This window comes from Acipenser ruthenus, chromosome 5, assembly GCF_902713425.1.
Source record: "Acipenser ruthenus chromosome 5, fAciRut3.2 maternal haplotype, whole genome shotgun sequence".
Classification (NCBI taxonomy): domain Eukaryota; kingdom Metazoa; phylum Chordata; class Actinopteri; order Acipenseriformes; family Acipenseridae; genus Acipenser; species Acipenser ruthenus.
Window position 1 is genome coordinate 51,068,313 of NC_081193.1, and position 25,970 is coordinate 51,094,282.

General features: G+C 36.0%; 1 protein-coding gene across 1 annotated transcript in view; it reads right to left on the minus strand.

Moving 5' to 3' along the window:
• Positions 1–1,378: 1,378 nt before the first annotated feature.
• LOC117402626 (NF-kappa-B inhibitor epsilon-like) overlaps positions 1,379–25,970 on the minus strand; it is a 31,659-nt gene continuing 7,067 nt past the window's right edge. Inside the window, exons 2-6 of the mRNA XM_034003962.3 lie at positions 15,168–15,270; positions 9,945–10,152; positions 7,551–7,639; positions 6,531–6,779; positions 1,379–1,758 (exon numbers count right to left, since the gene is read on the minus strand). Coding sequence (XP_033859853.2) covers positions 1,696–1,758; positions 6,531–6,779; positions 7,551–7,639; positions 9,945–10,152; positions 15,168–15,270 — 712 coding nt within the window. The 3' untranslated portion in view covers positions 1,379–1,695. The remainder of the gene's footprint in view (positions 1,759–6,530; positions 6,780–7,550; positions 7,640–9,944; positions 10,153–15,167; positions 15,271–25,970) is intronic.

A 25,970-nucleotide genomic window follows, 5' to 3' on the forward strand; every position in this document is an offset into this window, starting at 1 on the left:
GTTAAATACATTCTTAAAAGTTTTGAAATTTGAAAAAATAAATTGACATTGTATGCAGAGGAGGCGGCTCTCGGAGTGTAAGGGCATCTCTGCAGCATGCATGTCAGCTTCACATTTAGCTGGCAAAATAAATATTTTTTTATGAAAACCCAGATTTATTTTTTAAGATTTATCTGTTAGGTAAATATTGAAAAAAAAGATTTAAGTTACATGTTTTTTTTTCACAATGTATTTGTTAGAAATGTTAGCTAATTGTTGACTCGCGAAATGTAAAAAATAGATTTTAAATGTTGAATTTGTGATTTGCTTTTTCAACATTTATATATTATATCTGAAACTACAATTTTTAAACTTTGTTAACATTTATGTATTTCACTAAATCTGGACTTTTTGTGGTAAATCTAGGAAAAAATACACGATTTACTTTAAACACAATATATGCTAAGAAAAGGGGGTGGCATATAAAAAGTTTGCGCACCACTGCTCTACATACACACATAGATACCCTGTGTACCCAACAATTATGACACACTCAATAATTTGTGCTAAAGAATAAGATTCTTCTTTGTTTATTAATCTCTGTTTAACACTCACGCACACACAAAACACCCCCTTCGCCACTACAAATGACTTTGAAAATATTTTTTTGAAAAACATATTTGAGCAGCAGCCACAAGATTGGGCTTGCATAGTAGAAACAAAGGGAATGGTACAGGCAAAGAAACAAGCCCTAAGAAAAGGGTAAGCTGTTGATAGTTAAAGTTTCCTGTGACACAGTAACAAGTGAAACTGTTGCCTCATTTTCACAGGCAGAGAAGAACACATTATTTAAATAAGTTGTTAAAGTGTTAACAGCATTTGGGAAAAAAAAAAAAACTAAATATAAACGCAGAAAAAAGGCTTCTAAATAACTTTTTATTTCTTTGAAAAGGAAATAAAGACAGACATTTTGTAAAAATAAAACTCTGGTATAGGCACAATTCCACTCCAGGTTTAATAGATAATAATTACAACTTAAGGACCTAGACAGAGTTTAATTAACCAATGAAGAACATAGTTGGGACAATGACCTGGAATGGAAGGGCGCCCCTTTGACTACGTATGGCCTAACTCAACACCTTATCATCGCCAACAACTGTTCTCTTCAAATGGGTAAAATGGCCATAGCTAAGGAGTCCTCACACATGTACTATAACTAAAACATTTCTATGACACTACCTTAATTATGTAATTTAACTGAAAAACATGGATTTATCAAATAAACAACACGAAACAGTGAATTAAAAAAATATATCCCAAATGCGAGTCAGTTATAAAAGTTATATATATATATATATATATATATATATATATATATATATATATATATATATATATATATATATATAATTTATTTATTTATATACTGTTTTTTGTAAAAAGCTTTTTAATTAAGGATAACAAAAAAACTTCTTATTAGTTACCTCATCACTGGCACCCTTTCTTCAGATAACCACAGCATATATTTAAACCCAAACGTTAAAAAAACAACAGCAGCCCAGAAGCCGTCATACATCCTAGGTCATTGGCCTCCAGTGTCACCTCCAGTACTTCCAGCGGAAGTTATTCAATCAGGTCCAGAAAGTAATGTTCTGAGCTCTGTGCTGACTTTGGAAAATTATGTTTTTAAAGTCTTTTTTCTTCTCTTGTTGTGCTTCAAAAGTTCACCACAGATCTGCCTGAAATCTGTATGTCATCGAATGGAAACAGAGCGAGTATCTGAAAGATAAAATGGGAGAATATCAGAGGTTCTGTAAAAGCCTAAATACATTATTAACCAATAGAACTAAAACAGGCCAATTTTACTTTCATTATCTTCATTAAGTTCACATTCATACTTGCAGGGGTGGGTTGGAGTTACAGTATACTCCATGAATATCCTGATATTAATTACATTATTACATGAACAGTGTACGTGAAGGGAAACAAGGCCACAAACAAGCCTGAAGAAAAGTGTAAGGTGTTCATAGAGGTGCACACAGTTACAGTTTTCAGTGACACAGTACAATGTAATACTGTTGTCTCTTTTTCAGGTAGATAAGAACACATTTTTTAATGTGACTTAAGTATTAATAGTGTTTGCAAAAAAGCAGAAAAAAGGCAAAGATATTAAACATGTAACAGACTAAAGTTCTTTGGGAATATATATATATATATATATATATATATATATATATATATATACACTGTTTTCTGTGAAAATGCAGTTTTACTTTGGTTTCAGCTTTAAGACCATGCACCTGTGTCCGAGTATAAGCAACCCCCATGACTGAAGGTGTGTTTATACATTTTCATTACTTTACAACAAGTTTGTGTTACAAAAATTGATAAAAGATCATAATAAAGCCTTGTAGGTGTATTTCTAATCTATAACAAAAACACTGTCAATGTAAAAAAAAAAAAAAGTTAGAGAAAAGCAACAGCCATTTAAAGTGGTGATATCAAGCACAAAAGCCCATGTTAGGAGAAGCAATTAATATTATTATTATTTATTTACTAGCAGACGCCCTTATCTAGGGCGACTTACAATTGTTACAAGATATCACATTATTATTACATACAATTACATTATTTTTTACACATTATTTTTACATACAAAAGGTGACAAATACCGATGCAGTCACTTTACAATATTTTCCATCATGCCAACAAGTAGGCACTTTTAGGCTGCAGACTTGATAATTGCATTTTTTAAAAAAGCTATATATGGAGCTGCATTTGTGCCATATAAAAATGTGAAAAATGTCATTCGTGTGGGCGTGTGTGTGCGTGTCCATCTGTCTGCAGTTATTGTTCTCATACAGTTCTACGGTTATGCACCATACAGCGCTGTGAACACGGTTTATATTTTCTGCACACTTAAGGATAGTTCATACACTAGTACAGGGTGGTCCGTCAGCCCTGTCGACTCACTCATATGTGTTTGTGGGTTGCTTTGAGCTCCCTATGAGATATTAGGATACAAATAAGCCCTGTGTAAGGCTAATTTGATACGAATCATATGCAAAGTTTGAAATGTACGCATTTTTTCAGTATCAAACAATAATAATGAAAACGTGTCCTCAAATTGAATGAGATAACTTCTCTGAGCACTTTATGTCGGCTTTTTTATTTGCTGGTCATAGCTGTGTTTTTTTTTTTTTTTTACTTGGGTCAAGGTAAGCGATTATTATTGTTATTATTATTATTATTATTATTATTATTATTATTATTATTATTATTATTATTATTATTATTTATTTCTTAGCTGACGCCCCTTATCCAGGGCGACTTTCAATTGTTACAAGATATCACATTATTTTTACATACAATTATCCATTTATACAGTTGGGTTTTTATTGGAGCAATCTAGGTAAAGTACCTTGCTCAAGGGTACAGCAGCAGTGTCCCCCACCTGGGATTGAACCCACGACCCTCCGGTCAACAGTCCAGAGCCCTAACCACTACTCCACATTGATTATAATAAAGAAGAATAAATGGTATTCTTTCTGAATGTACATTACATCTTTTCATCTGCAATCAGCAACATGATGGGGGAAAAAACAGCAAGTTTATTTACTTATTTTTATATATATTTTTCAACACCATGTGAGCGGAGCGTGCCTATTTTGTCTGGAGCGGGGGAGCGGAGCGGGAATTACAAGGAGTGGAGCAGAATGAAAGAAAGAGTGGAGCAGAGCGGAGGATATTATGAGCGGTAAGCAGAATTGTCACCGTTTCGCTCCGCTCACATTCTCTGAACACAACACAGACGCTCGCCATTAAAATATATTGTCTTCAACACAGGATCTGCACATCACAGGAGAGTAGAAGTGAGTAAACTCTGTATCCCTTAGTTTACGATATATTGCCCAAATTCAAAGTGGGTAACGCTGTTTACCTGTGTACACCCTCGACTACACCACTGAGTAAAACTCCAAAGGAAAGTTTAAAGTACCTGGTATTGCCAGGCAGTCTCCCATCCAAGTACCAACCAGGCCTGAAAATTATTATTTTATTTCTTAGCAGACCCTTATCCAGGCCAACTTACAATTGTGATATTATTTTTTTATATACAATTACTCATTTATACAGATGGGTTTTTTACTGGACCAATCTAGGTAAAGCAGCAGTGTGTCCCCAACCTGGGACGGAACTCGCAACCTTCCAGTCAAGAGCACAGTGCTCTAACCACTACTCCACATGTGCTACAAGTGAAGAAGCACTAGTGTCTCATTGTATAACTTTTTTTAAATTTTTTAAAAATTTTTTTTTACATGAAATACGTATTTTTTATATAGGTATACACGTGTCAATTGCTCTGGATAATAGCATCTGCCAAATCAATTAATATGACATATTTTTTTCTGGCTTGTTATTTATTAATGTATTTATACATTTATAATATAAACATGTATTAATTTCTACATTTATTTAAAAATAGTTATTTCTAAATATATTTATTCCTCTATGCATTTATTTAAATCATTTATTTATTTCTACCTAATAAATTATTCCTTTATTTTTAATTAAACGAGGAACTACAATTTATCAGAGATCAGAGATTTAGACAAGGAACCTTCATACCACTCTTGTGTACAATTCCATTCTATGGTATCTACCAAACAAACAGGAAACTGGATATTTTCAAACAGGAAATCGAGAATCGAGCAGAACCTTCAGGTTTTCAGCAAAAACTGGTCAGTCATGGATGTAAGCTTAAAAAATTAACGCATTTCAACAACAGCGCCGTGGCAAGTTCAAACAAAGGTAATCATTTATTTATTTATTTTATTTGTTCGACATGTGCTGTTTTAAAACATATATAAATTGTTTAATATAAATGGTGTGGATATCAAACTGCTTGCATTCCCTGGTTTATTTTGATGTTGACCAACACGTGGAATCACATGATTGGTAGATGTCAAGTTATTTAGCTTTTCTGTTTGAAAAGTTGCTACACACTATTAAAAATTAAAAAGTAAGAAACTGAAGAGGAAGAAGAAGAAGGAGAATAACAATTTGACCTTAGTTTGACAACTTATATCTCATTGTGTATAAGAGGTATTTACATTTTTTTTCACATTTGATGTAAGAAAATTTCAGACTTTTGGTACTGGTACAGATGGTAATTCTGCCGCACACAGCCCGACTCAAGCCGATCTCATCTGAGTATGCACAGATTCTGCCCGACTCAAGCCGATCTCATCTGAGTATGCACAGATTCTGCGATCAGTTGTGCTCAGTTTTGGTTTGCCGTCACAATTGAGTTTTTCCCGACTGGGTGTCGCACACTGCTAAGACTGAATTAGATGGACCACAACTAAATCCTGGTGATTACTATGTATGCAAACGTAATTAACACTGCCCTGTACACGCGAGGCAACCAAAAGAAGCGCTTAGCCTATTAATTAATTGACCATTTACACCATGCAAACGTTTCAGGCAGTGTTTGACTTTTTGTATAGCATGTCTACTACACTTTAGCCTGTGGTAAATAAAATCCAACCTGTTGATTTTTTATTTGACTTTGGCGTTTTTTTCTCAGCGTGTGGATCTAGGGGCTTGTGATTTGTGACCTACTGGAGATCGACGCACCGGTGACTTCTGTTTAGCGCAGTAAGAAAATATAGGCTGCCAGTAGATTGAGAATAAAAAGGTAAATTGATAATTTACCTTTGATTAGTAAACGCCTAAAAAAACACTATTCAAATGTGCACATATCTGGTATTTTTGAATTCAGGACACTTGGAGCAATTCAAGACTAATGTGGAACTAAAGCTGTCAATATTCCACCATTTTGTATGACAAGTTACATGCAAGCTACGTCACTTAAACCTGCTTCATCATTGGTTGACACCCTTATGACTAATCGGTCTCAGTCAGTCTTGGTCGGCAACCGCCGCACACAGACAGACTGATCACATCTGAACGAAACTGCGCCTGAAAAAGATTCAACATGTTCAATCTTCAAATCTGAAGACATCCCGACTGAAATCTGCATAATCTTTTTAAGTGCACGCACACTGATACGATTCATCCAAACTCTGTACGCCAGTTGAGATGAGATGAGTCGGGACGGCTTGAGTTGGGCTGTGTGCGACGGGCTTAAGTGATTTAGTTTTGGCGCTGCAACATGGTGAAAACAGCAAAACTCTTAGAGCTGTATAGAGAGTCTCTAGTTTCCAACAAGTTTTTCTATCTTGTAAGAGGAACTACCGTTCCTCTCAATAGATTTTCACTTTTTTCCCCTTTAACTCTTCTTTAAAATAGTCCCCCAGACAAGCATGTGTGTTTATCTCTATGTTCTTCAGTAAATGAAATGTTAATAAACCAGAGAGGAAGTTGGCTAGACAAACATATACCTAAAAGCTATGCATCTACAAATCTACTTCCTGAGCAATGCAGTCTCTTCTGTTGAACGGCCTTATTTTTGCAAAGGTATATTTGACTTGAGAAGGGCCACAAATCATGCATTCTACTTCTCTAATGCCCGAAGCTTGGCTACTTACATCATCGTTTCCATCTGCAAGATCTTGAGCTGTCTCACCCTCCAAGTTCCTCAATAATTTGTCAGCTCCAGACTGGCACAAAAGATTGGCAATGCTGGCATCCTGCCTCCCAACGGCCAGGTGCAGTGGTGTGCAGCCATTATACATGACCATGTCTACGTTAGCCCCCATCTTCAACAGCAGCGAAACGAGGGACTGGTCATGAAGCTCCACACCGAGATGCAACGGTGTCTTCCCACTGGTGCCCTCCTGAAAGAACACATAGTACAGTGAAGTTGGGTATAAATGGTTGCTATAGAAACCAAGATATTCTGAAACACACAATTCTATGACATTTAAAAATGCACTTGAGCCGCACTAATAAAACAAGAAAAAGTTTCAAAATGTTTAAATATACTGTAATGCAATAATGAAATGCAAATATGTATTGAACAGCATCCTATGGGGGCGAACCATTCCATCTGCCATTAATTTAATGGTGTCAACAGAGCAATAAAATATACATAGCCTGGCAGTCCTTCACATATTTCAGTCAGCTCTTCCATCCTTTTCTTTAGTTACATGATTTGCGCAATTCTTCATTTTGTTACCTATAGAACTTTGGTCACCAGCTCATTTTACTAGGTTACACTGCTAGAATGTGCTATATACAGATACCAACAGCAACAAATATTGACAATTATTTCATGCTTGTTTCAGAATTTTTGTGCTTTGCCAGGGAACAGTAGCACCCAAAACAATACTATTATCAGGCAATAACAGCACTCTGACACCACTGTACAAATTCCCTTTACAAAACAAAGCTTGTTACTTTGACAAATTAAATACATTCTGCTGTTCATGTACCATTACCCAACAGTTTTATGATGACTTTGCTTAGGCTTTATATAAAGATATAAATAGAACATACAATATAAATTTATATTTATATAGAATATAAAATGTACGGTTAGGAATGTCTATATTCTGAGAAACCAACTAAGAGTAAAATTTGAATACTGGATCATTACTGAGGCCTACCTGAGCATTGATATTTGCTTTCTTCCTCATTAAGAGTTGTATCAATTGATAGTTTCCCTGGAGTGTTGCTACATGCATACAAGTCATACCTGAAATCAAAAGAAATCAAATGATCTTCAATCAAAAGTCATTGGCACTACAATGGCAATACTACTGGTACGGCAGAATGGTACCACAATGCTAACATTAACATGTCTACATTCCAATGGTATTCACAATGATCTGCTTCATTCTGATAATCCCATTCAGTATCTGTGGAATACTTGCTTTGTATTGACATTACTGTTCATGTTGTCTGCAAATAGTTCTGTAAGTGTACAACTGTAAATATGTTTTGTTTTGGAAGACAATGGTGGAGAAAAATGTCTCGTGTAAAATGTTTTTTGGGCTTTCCAGTCGCTCAGTTTATTTTACTCGACTGAACCAGGCTTTTCACCCGACGTCATACAAATGAAGGGGAAAGGTGGGGGTTGATATGTAAATCAGCTATGCGTAAAGTACTCGTGCTGTTTTTGAAGATTATTAGTGAAATTTTGTGAAAATGTGGTTTCCATGCGCAGAGAACTGGTACACAAGTTAATCTAAGCTGCTGTAATAAACCAAAATGCCCTGTGCCTGCTTGGTTAATAATGTATTTTACTGCACTTGCCCAAATTGTTTTTTTAAATGTCATTGGCGGGGTGGCATGTTATTAGTATTGAAACCAGTTTCAGCTAATTTATCTAATTTTTAACTGGGAGGTATAAAATGAAACGGACCAACACAGGTATTGCAGAGCACCATGGCTGAAAACTGGTGGCTTGTAAAGCTCTGTGCCACACATCTTCCACGTATGCTCCCAAGACTGTCTTGGGAACAGTGGATGTTTTCCCTTTGTTTTAGGAGCTTGAACCTCCAAACATCCTCTACCAGCAAATCCTTATGCCTTGTTATCTGCTAATGGCTAGTGAAAGGACGGTTTGGACACATACTCGTCCGTCTTGCTGGTGGGAAGAGGTTGTGCTGCATCACTCTTTCACAGATCTGCAGTTGATAAAGTCCTTTCGCGACACCACGGCAACATTCAGCATTATAGTGGAACTGGTAAAGGAAGACATGCAGCCAAAAAGGAATTACGTACGGTCTCCTGTGCCAGTGGAAAAAAGAGTGGCGATTGCTCTGTATAGGCTGGCATCCTCAGCTGAGTACAGGATAGTTGGCTAACGTAGACATGCATAAAACCACAGTTCATTGCTGTATTTACAAGTTTGTCAACTCCCATGTTCAGAGACACTGCAACACGTACATAGCTAGGCCAGATGTAACTGAAGCAAAAAGCATTGCTCTGCGGGACTGTACTGTTTCAATTTTTTATATTTGTTCCTAGCTTGTGGGACTGTGCACTCTATTCCTCTTTCTGAGAGGGCATCAACCACTTGTTGGTACACATGCATGTTACACTGTTTCGGGCGATCGAGCTGGGTCAACACATCCAAGTCACTAACTATACTTATTAATGCCTGGGTTTCCCACAAGAGATATACAACATGACAGGCCAGACACAGCAAAAAACAATAATAAAAAAGACACCTGCATTATCATTAAGGTGAACTACTCCACTGCTAACCATAAAACCGCCCATGAGCCACTTACTTTCTGCCGTCTTGGAATCCACAGTAACAACTGACCTGCTTCCTTGTAATATTTATAGTGATGTCACTTAAGGATAAACACGCTCATTAACATTTACAAGTGAAATGCAGGTTTCCATGTGAAACTGGGCGTGGATTTTCCCGTGTTTTTTGTCATTTACACGAGTAAATGAGATTTACCCTATCCCTCGCTTTGGCCGTTTTTTTCGGCCACAAACCTGATTTACAAACATGCACGCGCATCGCCATTTCATGTGTAAATTAATAATATATTAGTTAATGGAATATTTAACCATCTTTCTCAATTTCTAATGCACTGTAGCACACTGTGGCCCCCTGGTGCCATTTCTCAACACAAGCAGAAAACAAGGCGTTAACCCAGAATGGAGATATTAATTGTGATGCACTGCCTTCTTTTATCATGTGAGGTAAACAAAATGTCAGATGGTGAGCATGTGTAAACTAAACTACATTGGTCACATATCTAACATGGGAGCTATAATACTCCACCATTAAAATATATAATTACACTCTTGTCCCCTATCAAAATATGACAATGAATCGAGGTAGTCGCTCTGTAACCAGAAGTGTGGGCTTGGTGTGCCTTTTGTTTTATACTAATCTTAGGATCATGGAATCTGTAATCTGTAAAGTGTAAAATAATGAATAACATACTGCCATTGACAGGTTATATTTATTAATTATCTGAATAATTAATAAGCAAACCAATGTTCGTCAAATTTGATCAGCTTGAGTTCCTTACCTCTCCAGTTCTGCATCTTCAACACGTTGCTAAGCGAGCTCTCATTCTCTCTTGTCAACTCCATGGCACATTCCAGGTATCCTTGGGCACATGCCACGTGGAGAGGCGTGTTCCCATCCTGGTCCTGTAACTCTAAGCAGGCCTTTTTTTCTACCAGGGCTTGAACCACTACTGGCTGATTCAGGTATGTAGCCAAGTGTAAAGGTGTCTGTAAATAAAGTAAAGTAACCATATGAAAGGAAGGAGTCAAACAGATTGGAAGTGCGTGAATCAGACACAGATACAGCACAAGTGTATTGAAACGGATACTATACTAACATATGCATACCGGCAAACTGCAGACTACACAATTCAGTGAGGAAAAGAGTAAGTCCAGCTTTAAACAGCCTTTGTTTTTAAAACAAAATTGGTGTGTACCATATATGTAGAGGCGATGCTGTTCATTAGATTAATTGCAGGACAGAAGACTTCAAAAAAGTCTCCTCTTCAGGTGTAAGTGGAAATGTAAAGAAACGTGTTATTGTTCATATTTGCATATCAGAAAAATTGTCAGATATTTTGGAACAAAACAATTCTGAAAATAAAAACAAAGTATCCCAATCCTATGGTAACTGAATGGGATGCTGAAAAGTAACATAACAGCAGCAGTAATGACACAGAGTAACCATGGTAGCAAAAAGCGATTATATATATATATATATATATATATATATATATATATATATATATATATGACACATTGCAGATATCATGAAAAAATAGGTAATCTAATAAAAAATAAATATGTCCCATACTATCTATATTGTTGTTTCAGCAAATTTGTGCAAGTGCTCCCTATTTAGCATGAAACTATGACCTAGTAGAACGACAGTACCAAGTTTCATCACTATTGGATGAGCAGCAAATATTCTTGTCAACAGGGGGAACTCATCTACTGCAGGTGTTAACAATTAAACAATTACATTTTTGACTTCTGCATAAGATGAATCAGACCCCACCTAAGCACTGAACCCATGACCTTCTGAAAATAGGTACCTTTGCTAACCACCATGTTAATTCACTCGTAACAGTCAACTTCCAGGTCTGTTATTAGTTGTAGGGGGACATCCCCTTTCCATCGTTTCTAAATGTTTTAATGGGGGGGATCTCCACTCCTCCCACGTCCACAAAAATTCCCCAAGCTGTACCATTTGACACCCATGGAATAGAAAGCCCCAACTGTAAACAAGTAAGTTACTGTTTAAAAACACAAAGTTAAGGGATAAAACAAAATATGAGCTATAATAACTTTATTTGCAGTTCTAATAACAAGATACACATAAATCCCCCGCCAAGGATATTTATAAAAAGTTAGGTGTGAGTGTAAAAAAAAAAAAGGTAATAATGACCATCATTCACAGTAACTTCTTGTCGCAAATGTTAATGCAGAAACTACCACCCAGTTCAAACTAGCAGGTCCCAAGATATAGTCGTCATTAGTTCAGCAAGTCATGCATAAGTACGTTCCCATTATTATAAAGTATGGCTATGGCCCCTTGTTATTTGTTATATATATATATATATATATATATATATATATATATATATATATATATATATATATATATATATATATATATACATATACTGTATACATGATATTAAGTGAGGTGATATAAAACGGGTTCATCTGTGTGTAATATATATATATATATATATATATATATATATATATATATATATATACACACACAGATGAACCCATTTTATATCACCTCGCTTAATATCATGCCCCGTTTTTTATCACGATTTTTCAAAAACCACTCGCCATGCAACATAGGTTCTTTGAGAAATTACAAACCCGCTTATTGTCACGTTTTGTGCAGCCTGTGAAATACTGCGTAGCTGGGCTATACTAAGTAACCACAGGCTATAATTAATTTCCAACGCAACTAACAACCAATAATCATCTCGGCTAATAAAATGATCTTTTGTGCAGCCTGTCAAATACTGCGTGGGCATTCTTAACGGGATACAGTTCAGTTACAAAACACCAACGTCACCAAATTTTTATTTTTTAACATAGTCAGCTTTATTCACAAAAAAAAACACTAAGTGCAACGCCTAATTGATAGCTCTCATCAGTCGACAGTTCATGCCTTTTTTAGATAATGACACAAACTGTTTTGTTCCAGTTAATGATACAAAACGTATTTGTCCTTGTGACAGAGACAGAATGATTCTTGGTGATTAATCTCTCTCCCAACCTGTGTGGACGCTGTGAAAAGGGAACAGAGTGCCCTGGACTGCATGGCCAGACAATTCATTACCAGGATTAGAAGGAAGTCGGTCATCTAGAAAGGGGGCGGAGCTACGATACACTACCCGGAAGGGAAACGACGTGGCAGCCACGGATTGGAGGAGCGGCTGTATTAGTTAACCAAGAGGTCATGATTGACAGAACAAAAGGGGGCATAGCGAAGTGATCTGTTCCTTGTTATGGTTAAAGCTGAACTGGAAGGAGAACGTGTACTGTTATCGTGAGTGTTTTGTTTGTCGTGTCTAAATAATACTTGTTTGTTATTATTAGACGGCTAATACGATACGGAGCTGTCGCCAAAGGCCAGCACTTACCCAGACATCACTGCGCCATTGTTCACGATACACTGTATTTGCACCATGAGCACTAAAGCACTCAATGTGGACTTGTGATTGTGTTATGTGTGGGTGTCAACCCTTTGCGGTCCTATGTCGGACCAGGTCCGACATTACAATTTTCCCTTTCCGGTCCGATGTCGAACCCTGTCCGACATCATCAAAAAGACGTAAAACACAGGTCTCTAGTCGTTTTTTCTCCGGAAAAAGATGAGAAAACCATTCAATGGCCGAGTGAGACCGGTAGGAGCCGAGAGAAACCGAACAAAAATAAAAGGGACGGATCTGAGCAATACACATAGCCACGGAGATAACACGGCCATAAACAAACAAGACAGCTGCTTCTGCATCCAGTGCTCAAAGAATATCACGGACATCTGCAGAGCTTTTTGAGATGTTATAATAATAAAATAATGACTTGGATCGCATTATTGAGGAGTTTGGTAATAAAACGAGTAGGGCGGGGTTGGAGATGCAGTATTGAGTGTCCTGTTGATATGCAGTGCCTTTTAAACCTGTTTTACTGTGAAAAGATACTTTTAAACAGCGCGTCTAAAATAAACTGCACGTGCCTGAGACGCGCTGAATAAATGGAGCACAAAGGGCCCAACCCGTGGATTACAACAAAGCAATACACTCCGTTGTATTGCTTGTTATCATTATTATTTACTGTATTTGTGTTATCAGACCAACTGGATTAACAAATAAAAAATCATTGCACCTGGATTATCGTTACTGTCTGTTCATTGATCACTGCTGCATTCCTGCACCTGCACACTGTTAACCACTTTGCCACAGTCCTGTAGTAAACTATATGCATTTGTTTAAATGTAAATAATGACTATATGTACAGTATTAAAACACTGCTCTTTAATTCACTATTACTTTTCTTTTTTATTTTCGCACTTGTAATGTGCTGTCATAGGCAAACGTGAAACTCGCGTTTATATCATGACCTGCTTATTGTGCCACGAATTATGACTGCACGGCAATCATGATATAAAATGGGTTAATCTGTATATATATATATATATATATATATATATAGTAACGTAGCCTCTCCACAGTCGGCTCGTTTGCCCTTTAGAACACGGACCCAGACACAAGAATTGCACAATGAAGCACTTTCGTGAACTTTTATTTTTACAAAACAAAATAAACACAACAAAACAAAAGCCTAGCTCAAACATAGGGCCTAACTGCACTTGAAACAGTCCCTAACTATCAGACTGGACGGCTAAGCCGTTTACCAGTGACAAACACTTTTACAAACACTTCACACAATACCTTTCTTTGTTTAAACAGCACTTCTCTTCACAAACCAGCTCCCTGGTGATCTCTGATCTAACGGAGCTGGACGCTCTCTTTTGTAGTATGTGGCTGTTCCCAATTGACACCAATTATCTTGTTTGGGAACAGCCACACTCAAAACCACCACCAAAACACAAACAACACCCAGACTTTATTTACATGCATTGTCACGATATATATATATATATATATATATATATATATATATATATATATATATATATATATATATATATATATATATATTGACAAATTGGACAAATTATGTTTATTATAGTTTGAACTTGTGGGAAAAAGAGATTGAATAATTGAATAATGAATATTGAAGTATTTTGTTTATTTAGTGATTTAATACAGTAGTGACCAATGAGTATTGCAAACCTCATGTCTTTTCAATGCAAAATGATCCAATTGAGATCCATTTGGTTGTTATTTTTACCACTTAGGAAATGTGGATATATATTTACTATTGAGTTTTGTGTAAAATATCATATTTTGAATTAAGCAAAATATGAATATGAAAAATAAAAAAAGGATTTCCTTGTTTTTTCTTTCATTTTGTTTAAAAGTAACGAGAAATGAAAGAAAATAGATTTTGTTTTCAAAATATAAACTTTTTTGGTATTCATATTTCATTCATAATTAAAAAAAGCAGGTGTATTACATAATATTTACAAAGTATTTCAAATTGAAAAGACAAGAGGGTGTTACTACTTTTGAGCAACCCTCTCCTCCTGGCCAGCTCCATAAAATACTTGTCAATACCTTTCATTTCGAAGACAGTCTGTAGATCTTTTTTAGGATTTCCGTATCTCTCTATTAATACTTTTTTATTCAGTATTTTAATTGTAAAACTTTGAGATTTGGTACTACACTATGTACAATAAAGTTCTCTGTTTGCTTGCATTGTCTTCAAGGAAATAGGTTACTGATTGACTTCCTAGGTCACTTCACCTCATCTTCAGGGTCAAAGCATCTTACTGGCTGCTAAGTATATCAGTTATTCGGAGAAGCAGTTGGTTGGTTTCTGACAAGAAAGAAAACTCTGATGGGGTGAGTACAATGAAACACAAAAGTGCAAGACTATCAAGAGAAAGGCCTGCTAACCAAGATATCTTTAGCTTAGTGTAGTACCAGATATCATGTCTTAAAATGTAAATACATGTTTGCTAAATCATTTGAGGCCTTTATAGTGACTGGATGTGCACAAAGTGTAACATGAATGGAATTTCTTTGTTAACTACAATCACTTTACTAAAGAGTTCATATTGTATCTACCTGGTAGAGGTCATTCTGCATGTCAAGAACATCTTTTGGATACAGGGAAATCAAGTACAGTGCAAAATGTTGTTCCTCATGAATTACTGCAAGGTGTAAAATCCTGAAAAATAAAAATAAAAAATGTATCAAGATTAGTACAATGCAGGATGATTCTTTTATATAATGCTTAATCTTAACATTTCTATTGAAAACAGAATGTTTTTGTAATAGTGAGTTTGTGCTGAATTTATATCAATGTGGACACTTCTCATAAACACAATGGGTAATATGGGGGCTAGGCAGCTCAGTGAATTGATGAGACATAATAAATCACAAACCTGTAAGATGTTGGTTAAATTTCAGGCCAAGAAATTTGCATTTAATAGCTATAACCACGTAAAATGGCATCTGAGGTTTCCTAGGTTAAATAACAGGTTTTTATCAAGAACCAGCACTTACGTTGGCAGGCTTTTGAGTCATTAAAGCTGAATTGCCACTCCAGACAGTAGCTTCTTTGTAGATTAAGGCAAAAACATGCATTGCTTTTTATGCCCATCAGTAAATGTAGCTTCAAAGTATCAAAACAAGTTACTGAGATGATTAAACTGAAAGCTCTTTCTCCCAGTCTGTTTTTAGTACCATACTAGTTTCTTTTTATGTAACATTAGCAATTATTTACACCTGCATCAAGTAAGGAGAAGGACTTTTTCTGGCTCGGAAATTTTAAACCAGATCTTTTTTTATGTGAACTGATAGCTGACAATATGCCCTTCTTTTGATGTTTTTCTACATTTCTTCCTGCAGCACTGTACGTGGCAACTTGGCTTTAAATATGGGAAAAACAGCATAACTTTAAGCTGAGATTCGAGAAATTCTTCCATGATTAACACAGGTGATTGTCTTTGTATCCAATGCCTTCAAGATTCATTTCACAATCTCTAAAATGATCATAAAACCTAAACAAACAAGCCTGAGCAAGACCTCAGGAAAAAAAGCATAACAGCAGAATTCAAATCAAAGAGCTTGGGAAGTGAAAGAAGTAGCATTATTGGTTGTGCTGCCTCCCCCATAAAATGTGTAGGATTAGAAGAAAAACTCATTTCAGTAGCAAGAAAATAACTGGAACATTTTCCTGCCCAAGATCACTTTAAGTTTGAAAACATGATACATTAAGCTTGTGTTTTATTTGCATGTTTTATTATTACTTATATTTGGATATATAGTAATACTTGGATATCAGAGTGAAATCCACCCTTGCTTTTAGCTTTTTTTTATTTGATGACAAAAGATGCCAAACATAACTAATTTTTAAAATTAAAATCAATTAGTTACAGGGTTACAGAAAATCAGGAAGAATACATAACTGTTAAAATTCCCTATGCAACAAAACAGTTCCTCATAACATCAATGTCAGTATACAAGCCTCTTTTTTAAACATACTGAAGAAGTTAGCAATTTTTTCCCTCTGGACACTTATCACTCTTCCTTAAATGCGCTTTACTTGCTCTTATCTGCCCCCTATTTTACTGTATTTAATCCTGTACTTTAGAGTACCGTAATCTGTCAAGTGTAATTTAATCTGTAGTATTTTGTATTTAATTATATCCTGATGTAAGTATCACTGACACCGTTACCTGCTCCGTTATTAAATCGTATTTTGTCATACTTGTACTTGCTAGAACCAAAGTCATTGTATTTATCTTGCTCTTAATTGTATTATTACTTGAACTGTGATTCTTGAAATGTATTTGTTTATGACTGTAAGTTGCCCTGGATAAGGGTGTCTGCTAAGAAATAAATAATAATAATAATAATAATAATACTCACTGATTAAAACAGATCTTTAAAATGTTTGAGTTTGATGAATACAGAGAAATGCATTCGGTACACATGTGTAAATAAACTGCCAATAACAACAAATCATTTACAGTCCCTAAAGGAAATACAGCGGCTGTGCTATCTGTATCTCAACTAATAACGAATACTAATGTTTCCCAACAAATAGTTTAAAGTGTGAGGAATCTATGGACTAGAGACTCCAAATTTTCATGCCCAACCTCCCACAAGGATGGTGTCTGGATATGGGGATATAAGTCCTGGTGTTTGTGAAAGATAATCAGAAATCACACTTTGGCATTGCAGATAACTTTTACTGTATTACAGTGATAGTGGGAACAAAGAGCTCTTCAGGGAATAGGGAAGTCTTGGGTCCCGGAAATCACAGAATAGCATAACACCATCTCATTGCTCTCTCTGCTCATCCAATAATAAAAGGCAATATGTCCGTCCCCCCTCCATCCCATTTAGGGGCCGATGTAAAGATAGGCGTAGTGCAAACAATTGCGGTAGAGCATGAAAATATGTCAGAGGAAGGGCAGCAAAGTCCTCTTTGCCCATGGAAAAGAAAATAAAAGTTTTCTGAGGAGGAGCTGAGAGTCCTTAACCAACCTCAGTTGTGCTACCAAAGAGGCCATATGGTCCTCTATAGTGGAGAAAGTAAATGCTGTTGGTGTTACCAGGAGGACAGTCATCCAGGTGATGAAAAGGTGAAATTCAGCTATTAGGTCTAGGATGACCTGTGGAGTGAGACAATAATGCCTTATCAACGCATCTTCTGGCATCCCAAACAAAGTGACCCTGGGTTTGAATATGCAGGGTCTTCTCAGTCTTGACCTTCTACCCCGAAAGTTTTCTTGCCTGTCCTCAACAAGAGCCAAGTGTCGCCAGGAGGTTTACCACAGCAGCCATCCTGAGGCCAATGACAGGTCTCTGAAGGTGTGTGGTTTTATAAGGTTCTTAATTACTCGCTTCTACAATCATCTGCACCTTGTAAGAGGAGGTGCAAAGTTTTCAGAGGTTCAGCAATTGCCCACGTGCAAGGCAAAACGCTTACATCTCATTGTGTTTGAGCCCGTTTAGTATTCCAGATCCCTGCCCAATTCCATGCTCTTTTCTTCATTTTAATACATTTCAATATTTAAAGGTGAAAACCATTCTTTACATACGCCACATTTTTTTGTGGCCGCTAAAGTCCGACTTTACGGCAGCTAAACATGGTTTGCGCGTGCAAAACGCAGATTTTGGCCGCAAATCACATTGCACGTATGCTTACATCAGCCCCTTAGTGTATTACATACAGTACAGGCAAACAAACCAACTCTTATATGTGGGCTGTTAATGTATTTCTGTGGTCTATCGCAATCACTTGTTTGTTATGTGAGTAACTTAATGAAAAGGAAATGTTGGAGGGTGTTGTGGTGAAAGGGCATGATGGGATGCATTCCAAACTGACATTAGTCCAGGAAAGGGGTCCTGAACTTTCCTGTGCTTCCAAGTTATTGCTAGGGTTATGTCAGACAGTCGTGACATGCAACTCTGGACATCTTTTTTAAATTCCACCCATTTGCTTACATGAAACTGCATTACCCTCAGATGTCAGTCTATTATTATTATTATTATTATTATTATTATTATTATTATTATTATTATTATTATTTATTTATTAGCAGACGCCCTTATCCAGGGCGACTTACAATTGTTACAAGATATCACATTATTTTTACATACAATTACATTATTTTTTACACATTATTTTTACATACAATTACCCATTTATACAGTTGGGTTTTTACTGGAGCAATCTAGGTAAAGTACCTTGCTCAAGGGTACAGCAGCAGTGTTCCCCAGCTGGGATTGAACCCACGACACTCTGGTCAGGAGTCCAGGACCCTAACCACTACTCCACACTGCTGCCCTAGGCTAGTATTCTGGCTGACACCGAAGACTAGTCAGCTGTCTAAAATAAATTTGCCATTCAAGTGTTAAAATGTCCTCATTTAAAACTTTAACCTTTTATAGTTTTTTACTCAGAACATTTTTGTTGCATTCAAAGAAAACAAGAAGAGTCACCTCAATTTTTTTCTTCTGTTGTTAGACCCTATATCAGGCTTTCCCAACTTGCGGAAGCAATTTTTTCTGGACACCACGTGCATCTGCCATTTGTCTGGCCTTTCAGTAATAATAGTCTGAAATGTACCCACAATACCCAGATAAAACCGACAGTGGAAGACAGTGCACATTAAAAGCACTGACTTAAGTTTGTTTGTCTTTTAAAATATATCCTGCTTTTTATTTTTTTAAATATGAAAAAAAGATGTAATTTGTTTTATAAACATCAATAGTGACTTATGTCCAGTATATTTAAACCTTTGAGAACTGAGAACAAGCTATGCTGTTTTGAAGTCTCTGGGTTTCCTACGTCTACATTATGCTTAGGGTAATATAAGCTGTTAGTCAGAGGCAGTATTTTACAGCACCATCTAAACAACATCTAAAAAATGTCACAAAGCAATGTGCCATTTTCAACACATGCCTCGTCTGTAAGGGGCAATTCTGCTGGTAATTTTAGTACTTGTGCTTTCTTGGTAAAGTCTACTTACAGGTTGCAACAGTGCAAATAAGTATCACTTTTCCAAATGTGGGTTAGACTCCCATTAAACATCCTGCGTACGAAGTCACATTAGTCCTCACTGAATCTAATGCAAATTTCTAGTACTACAAGGCTATGGTTAAGTGAAATCCATTAGTTGTCCACAATTAAAGTATAAACCTTATCTATCACTGCCTGACAACTGTCAATAACATAATTTGTATCCCTCTTATTTAAAACTAAAGGTAAAAAGTACTACGCTGAACTAGGTAAGTGGAAATTACAATTGTAACATGGCAAATTGTCCTATGTTTGTTCAATGGCAATGTTATGCTATAGCAGTGCACATTAATTTGTGTCAGCTATAAAGATTTAATGTAATTTATTAATGCCAAGCTACTGAGATTTTTTCATTGTTATTTATTATTCAAACACTAACAGGAAATGTACAGTAATTTAAAATCTCAATTTACAATGTGCATGTAAGTTTATATTTACAGGTTGCTGGTAAATTGATAGGAAAACATGTTGTGAGATTACACTAGGGATTCCTGTACAAAGTTCTCTTAGAGATGAGTCACTAAACCGTCCTTTGAATTTGCATATGAAACCAGAAGCTACTTAAATAAAATGTGTTAGTTTGATTTTTACAGTTCTTCAATAACCATTTATAATGAAACTGAAAGCTGCACAGAATCCTGAACTTCCAGTAACAGTGAACGCTGTTTACGGCTCATGTTCTCAAGGTACTTGGGACACTATCATAATAAACCTATAGAAATGACAAATCCGCTTTAGAACTGGGCCCCCAGTTACAAACAACTGGGTTACAAACCTCTTGACTTCTTCATAACATTCTTCCTATTTCCTCATTTGGCTAGACTTAGCTCACTTGGACTAAAACCTGATAAATGTTTTTTTATTAGTCATAGGTCATGGGTCTGCCTGCATTTTAGACATCCAATTTTTATGTCTTTAACAGCTGCCCATTACTGCCTTACTGACTGCACTTTTTGGTGGTGACCTGCAGTCTCAGACATGAACCTTCATGGAGTTCTGTAGTACCACCAATGATGATGGCTAAATGGCCAACAAGGCATCAAAGTTATGCAACCCTACTACAAAGAATCCACAGTAATATATTACAATCAAGCTTTATCCTGGCTTTATCCTGTTTTTGTTTGAGCGTCCATTATTCTTCTCTCAATTCTCTCTCTATCTTGGAGGATAAAATAATAATCACAAATCAGAATAAAGCATTCAGGGCCTTTTCTTCAATGTCATTGTCTCAAGACATTGTAGACGACACTGTCCTGAAACATATTAATGATTTCACTTTAAAGAATACTAGGCTCAAGCAAATTACGGGTCTCTTAACACTTCAAGGTCAAAGTATGTCACACAGAGGAGCAGAAAGACTACCAGGAGTGTTCTTGGTAGCAGTCTTTCAATTTTATATGAAAAATGATAGCTAAATTAGGGGGATAGGAGACAGGGGGTGAATGCTTTACCTGGAATGTAAACGAATATTAAATCTAAGTTATTCACAATCATCTCTTGCACATCACAATACTGCTACCTAACTATCTGCAATGCACATTGTGTGCTGAAGCTCATTTATGCCGATATGCTTTCCCCAAGGAGACAGCAGAGATGCCTGGTACTTTTAAGTCCAGGGGCTGGTTTTTCCAAAAAATCGGATTTCCACATTTGATCTGGATTATATTGTGCATTTGGGTTTTTCAAAACATCGAAATGTGTTCAGGATTAGTGTGATCCGGATTTCGTTTTGGTAATCCAATCACACTGTCATCACGATTAAATGTTGTAGTTGGATTTTTCAGAATTTAAAGAGGAGATCAGGGTTACTTCAATCCAAAATACCATATTGTGATCCTACTGCGGAGGTGGATTTAGCTTTTAAATTATCACAGAACATCGATATTTTGTTTGAATTGTCATAGCAAACACACACTATAAGAGTGTTATAATATAATATTTACATATGTATTTAAGTTTTGTAGCCATGCAAGCAAAAAGGAAAACAGGTATTTAGTGGTATAGCTTTAATAAAAAAGCATACGCATACGCCTTCACATACACCTCCTTAAAGCGAGAGATGCTGGCCTCCCGACCGACGAGGAAGACTATGAAGATGTCTAAAAACACATATCCTTTTTTCAAAAGTTGTATTTGTATTCAGTTTAGATTTAGTTATTTAATTTCTGCTAAGTAGGCATAAATAAAATAAACATTGTTTGCACTAACATTAAAAGTGATTTAGATTTTGTTAAAAAAATAATATAAATAAAAGTTGTGTATTAATCATTATTACCACAATCTTATTTATTTTGTTAAATTAGGTAATATCATTAAAAAATCAATATTTTAAAAAAACTATTAAAAACTAGCCTATTCAAAAACTGGATTTTGTAATCGTGATTATTTGTTATCTGGATAAATGTAATCCAGCAGTGACATTTTCTGAAAAACCGGATCAAAATGATCCAGATAAAAGTAATCCTGATTACAAAATCAAGTTTTGAAAAACCCGCCCCTGGTCCTTATTTTCAACCGATATAAAAGTCTGACTTGTCTATATTTTAATTTGTACTTACTTTGTCGTACTGACCAGTCCTCAACATAGTCAATAGATTAAGACTTGGAGAATCAACATGGGGTTAATGACAAATTTGTATGGTCATTTTGCAGTTCACTGTGCTTTTTCATGCAACCACACATTTCTGTGCTAGCATTCGTTTCCATGATTTGTAGCACATTACTGTGTTTTTACTATCTGAACTTATTTTATCACTGCAAAAACAGCAGACACTTCCATTTTGTGGATACCCTTTGCCAATTCTGTGAATCAATACACAAGATCAATAGTAATACAACGGCGCATGAGGTCAATGATTTGCTCTCTGTCCATTTATTCTAATTATATTATTTTTCCAAATTTCCTTTTACTTAGTTATTCACAGCAGTGATTAATTCAAAATAATAATATTTATGTTTTCTACGATCATCAGTTGCTATAAACTGGCTTGTGGCTTTTTTTGGTCCTTTTCCATTTTTTTCAGGATCGAGTATGTTTGTGTTCACAATGCAGTTTGCAAGTGCAGTTGGTTCACTTAGTCTGTGAACCGGATGTTTACAATATCCTGCAAGGTATCTTGAAAGATGGCAGCTACTGAAGTATTGCTCAAGTTTTTAATAGCATGTTTTAGATTCTTACAAATTGGTGAGGAAAAAAGCAGGGGAACAGGGAAGCACTTCTCTAATTTAATAAATGCATTTGTTGAATGCCTGCAGGAGGGGAATAGTGCAGCATTCAGTTACGAAACACTGCACTTTTCTCCTACTGTAGGCATTGAACAAAGTAATTTGTTGTACCAGTGTTTCAAGGATCAAGTTGGCTAAACACATAATACAGTTAAAGTATTTGAATGAATAGTACATTGATTATTAGGCTGTGTTCACACTGGGTCCATTTAGAGGGTTTGGTCTGCACTCGGTATGGTTCAGTACGTTTGATATGAAGTGTGAACAACAGTCTGCTTGGGAAATGAATCGTACCGAGCTTGTATCGAGTCTAGTTCACTTGCTGAACCTCAATGTGAACTGCAATGTGAACTATACAAGGTAACCAGACTTGGAAGTAAACATTTCACGCGTAGTTTAGTTCAGATTCTGTGGAAACAAGTAGAGCAAAAACAAAATGTCTTGGGGCTACATTAGGGATTGTCCCAGTTTCCAGCCTTCATTTTTTGTCCCGGTAGGAAACAGTAAAATTGTTAAATCGTCCTGGTTTTGCAGTTGTATCTTTTTCTTTTTTAAGTACAAAACTGTATCATTTCATTGTCCTGCCTTTTAAAGTGTACTATCTTCTGTAATAGTAGCAGGAGTCACTTATTATGAACCTATAGGCTATAATATTTAGTGGTCACTGATATCAATGTGATACAACCATCAAAAATATTGGGGATCAGATGGCTTGTATGTCAAGGCCTGTAACAAACAGCTTCCCACAGATGTATCAAACTGAAGCAGTTATGGGTGCAATTAAACAAAAGGACAAAAATAGACATTCACTACATTCAGCCACAAATGAAATATAGTAACATGCAATAGTTATTTACAGTATGCTGTTTTTTAATGTTTTAATTAATAAAAGTTTAGCAACTGTTCTAGGCTATTGTTAAAGTAACCAAAGGTAATCCAGAACAGTTTCAGGAAACACAAACTTTATTTAACACAAATTTGTCTTAGTTCATAATACATTATGATAATATCCTATGTTCTCTACAGTATATAATATGTTTTTTGTGCAATCAGTAGCATTTGGATGCTTAAAACCAAGCTGCCTTTACGGTTTCATTGTTCTAAGCATAGATGGCCTTGTATATGAAACTGCCTCCCACTGCTCCTCCAGCCAAGAGAAAACAGAGGGGATATTCTGCTGTTATGTGGGTGTGCCCAACTCAAATGTACTGACAAGCTCAAACACACACAAATGCATTTTAGACATTTGTTTCAGGAGCAAATTGGTCAGCAGTTACCCTAGACATGTATTTTGTGAATGCACCACAATGGTGTCCAATCTCTCTGGTGTGTTTCCCTTTTTAAGGTCCTCTTTCAAAATGTGAATGCTTATACACTCTACATGGTGAACAACGCAACCTGAATTTTCACCAATCATCTCCAAACTGTTATCATAGACTCTTAGCCTCCTATAGAGCTTCTGGGTTGCATTTGGATATAATCAGATAGTGTTCATACAAATTTTACAAATATTGGCATTGCACGATTATGAGAACTTCCATAGTTCTATTACTGATGGGGGTACATCTATCAATCTGAGCTCCAAGAATACTCTCCTAGGCATTACTGTATCCAAAAAAAGATGATTGTCCCTCTATTTTTCTCAGATTGCCAACTGGTTTAATCCTGGCTATACTGTACTCTTTCAGGCATATCTTTCTGGAGTGATCACATTATACACTAATGGATCTTGTTCAGCATGAATAACAGCTAGGATGTACATTTGACTCAGTTATATACTTGAGATACACCTGCTTTTCAGTAAGGTTTTGTATATGACTTTCTACAAAGACTGTTTTATGAAAAGTTACTCAAGCTGTTGTAGTAACGCTGTCTGTGGTAATGCATTTGACCCATGTACAAACTTACAATCCAACTTCTATTCAAAAGGGTTCTGAACCTTGGTTCCATAACTTTCTACAAAGTTCAAGACTGTTTAATGAAAACTTACTCAACTTAGTGTGGTAAGGTCACTTACAGATTATATGGACATGAGTGGCATACAATTGATCACAAAAACTACTTCAATACTAAATATTGCCATAAGAGCAAAACACCATTAACCACCATGATAGGCTGGATTTTATTTTTCATAATTTGAACTTTATTTTGTGATAATAGAACAGATAGATAGCCCTCATCAAGATTACAGATTAACCTTGATACACAAGATCTTGAAACACAGCAGTGGAACAGTTAGCAGCTTCACAGTCATAATGTAATGGAACCAGAGTTCAAATCCACCTCTGTAGACAGTAATTTGAAGATACACGGCTTAGTATGAAACCTCAAAAAAGTTGAGAATCTTTTTTTTTTTTTTTTTTTATGAATGCCGACTTTTTAAAAGGTTTTCCATGTAGTTTCCATGACTGTAGCATCAAACACTTCCCTAAATGACTATGCAGAATAAAACACCACCATACTTTTTAAATATCAAGGGGAAATACGCATATGGGGAAAAGCTGACCTTTATTTCATAGCTGAAGCTGAATAATACCGCAGATGCGTACATGCTGTTTCAAAACATGCTTTAAGAAAAATGTACACACATAATACCTTATAAGGTGTGGGAGAAAAAAAAGCACAATGAACTGAAAGTTAGGAGCTAGCTGCTACCGAGCAGCTTACAAGGCCATCATAAATGTAAGCACTGACGTACTGCTAAATGTATGTGATGCAAAAGTAAAAAGTGGTTTTAATAGTTTCATAACGTGTTTGTGTCTAATAAAGTACGCTTGACACAGTATGCAAAAATGATTTCATATTACATTGTATGTTCAATTTTATATTGGTTACTTCCTTTGTTTCGGTTGTCCTACTTTCATACTAGACCTGGACACAGTCCATAATAGTTTTAGATGTAGGGGCAAAAGCTTCCTTTCCATTTAAACTTGATTGACACTGGGCCATTTTGACAAGGCCTTTACATCAAGGAAAACAAAACTTTAATGCTATAAAGCATTAAATAAATAATTGGCCTACCTGGCTCATTAAGGAGTGCATGCCAGTTCTTGGTCTTGTGTTAACTAAGATAGTGAATTCCTCTTTAATTTCAGGTGCGGTTCACC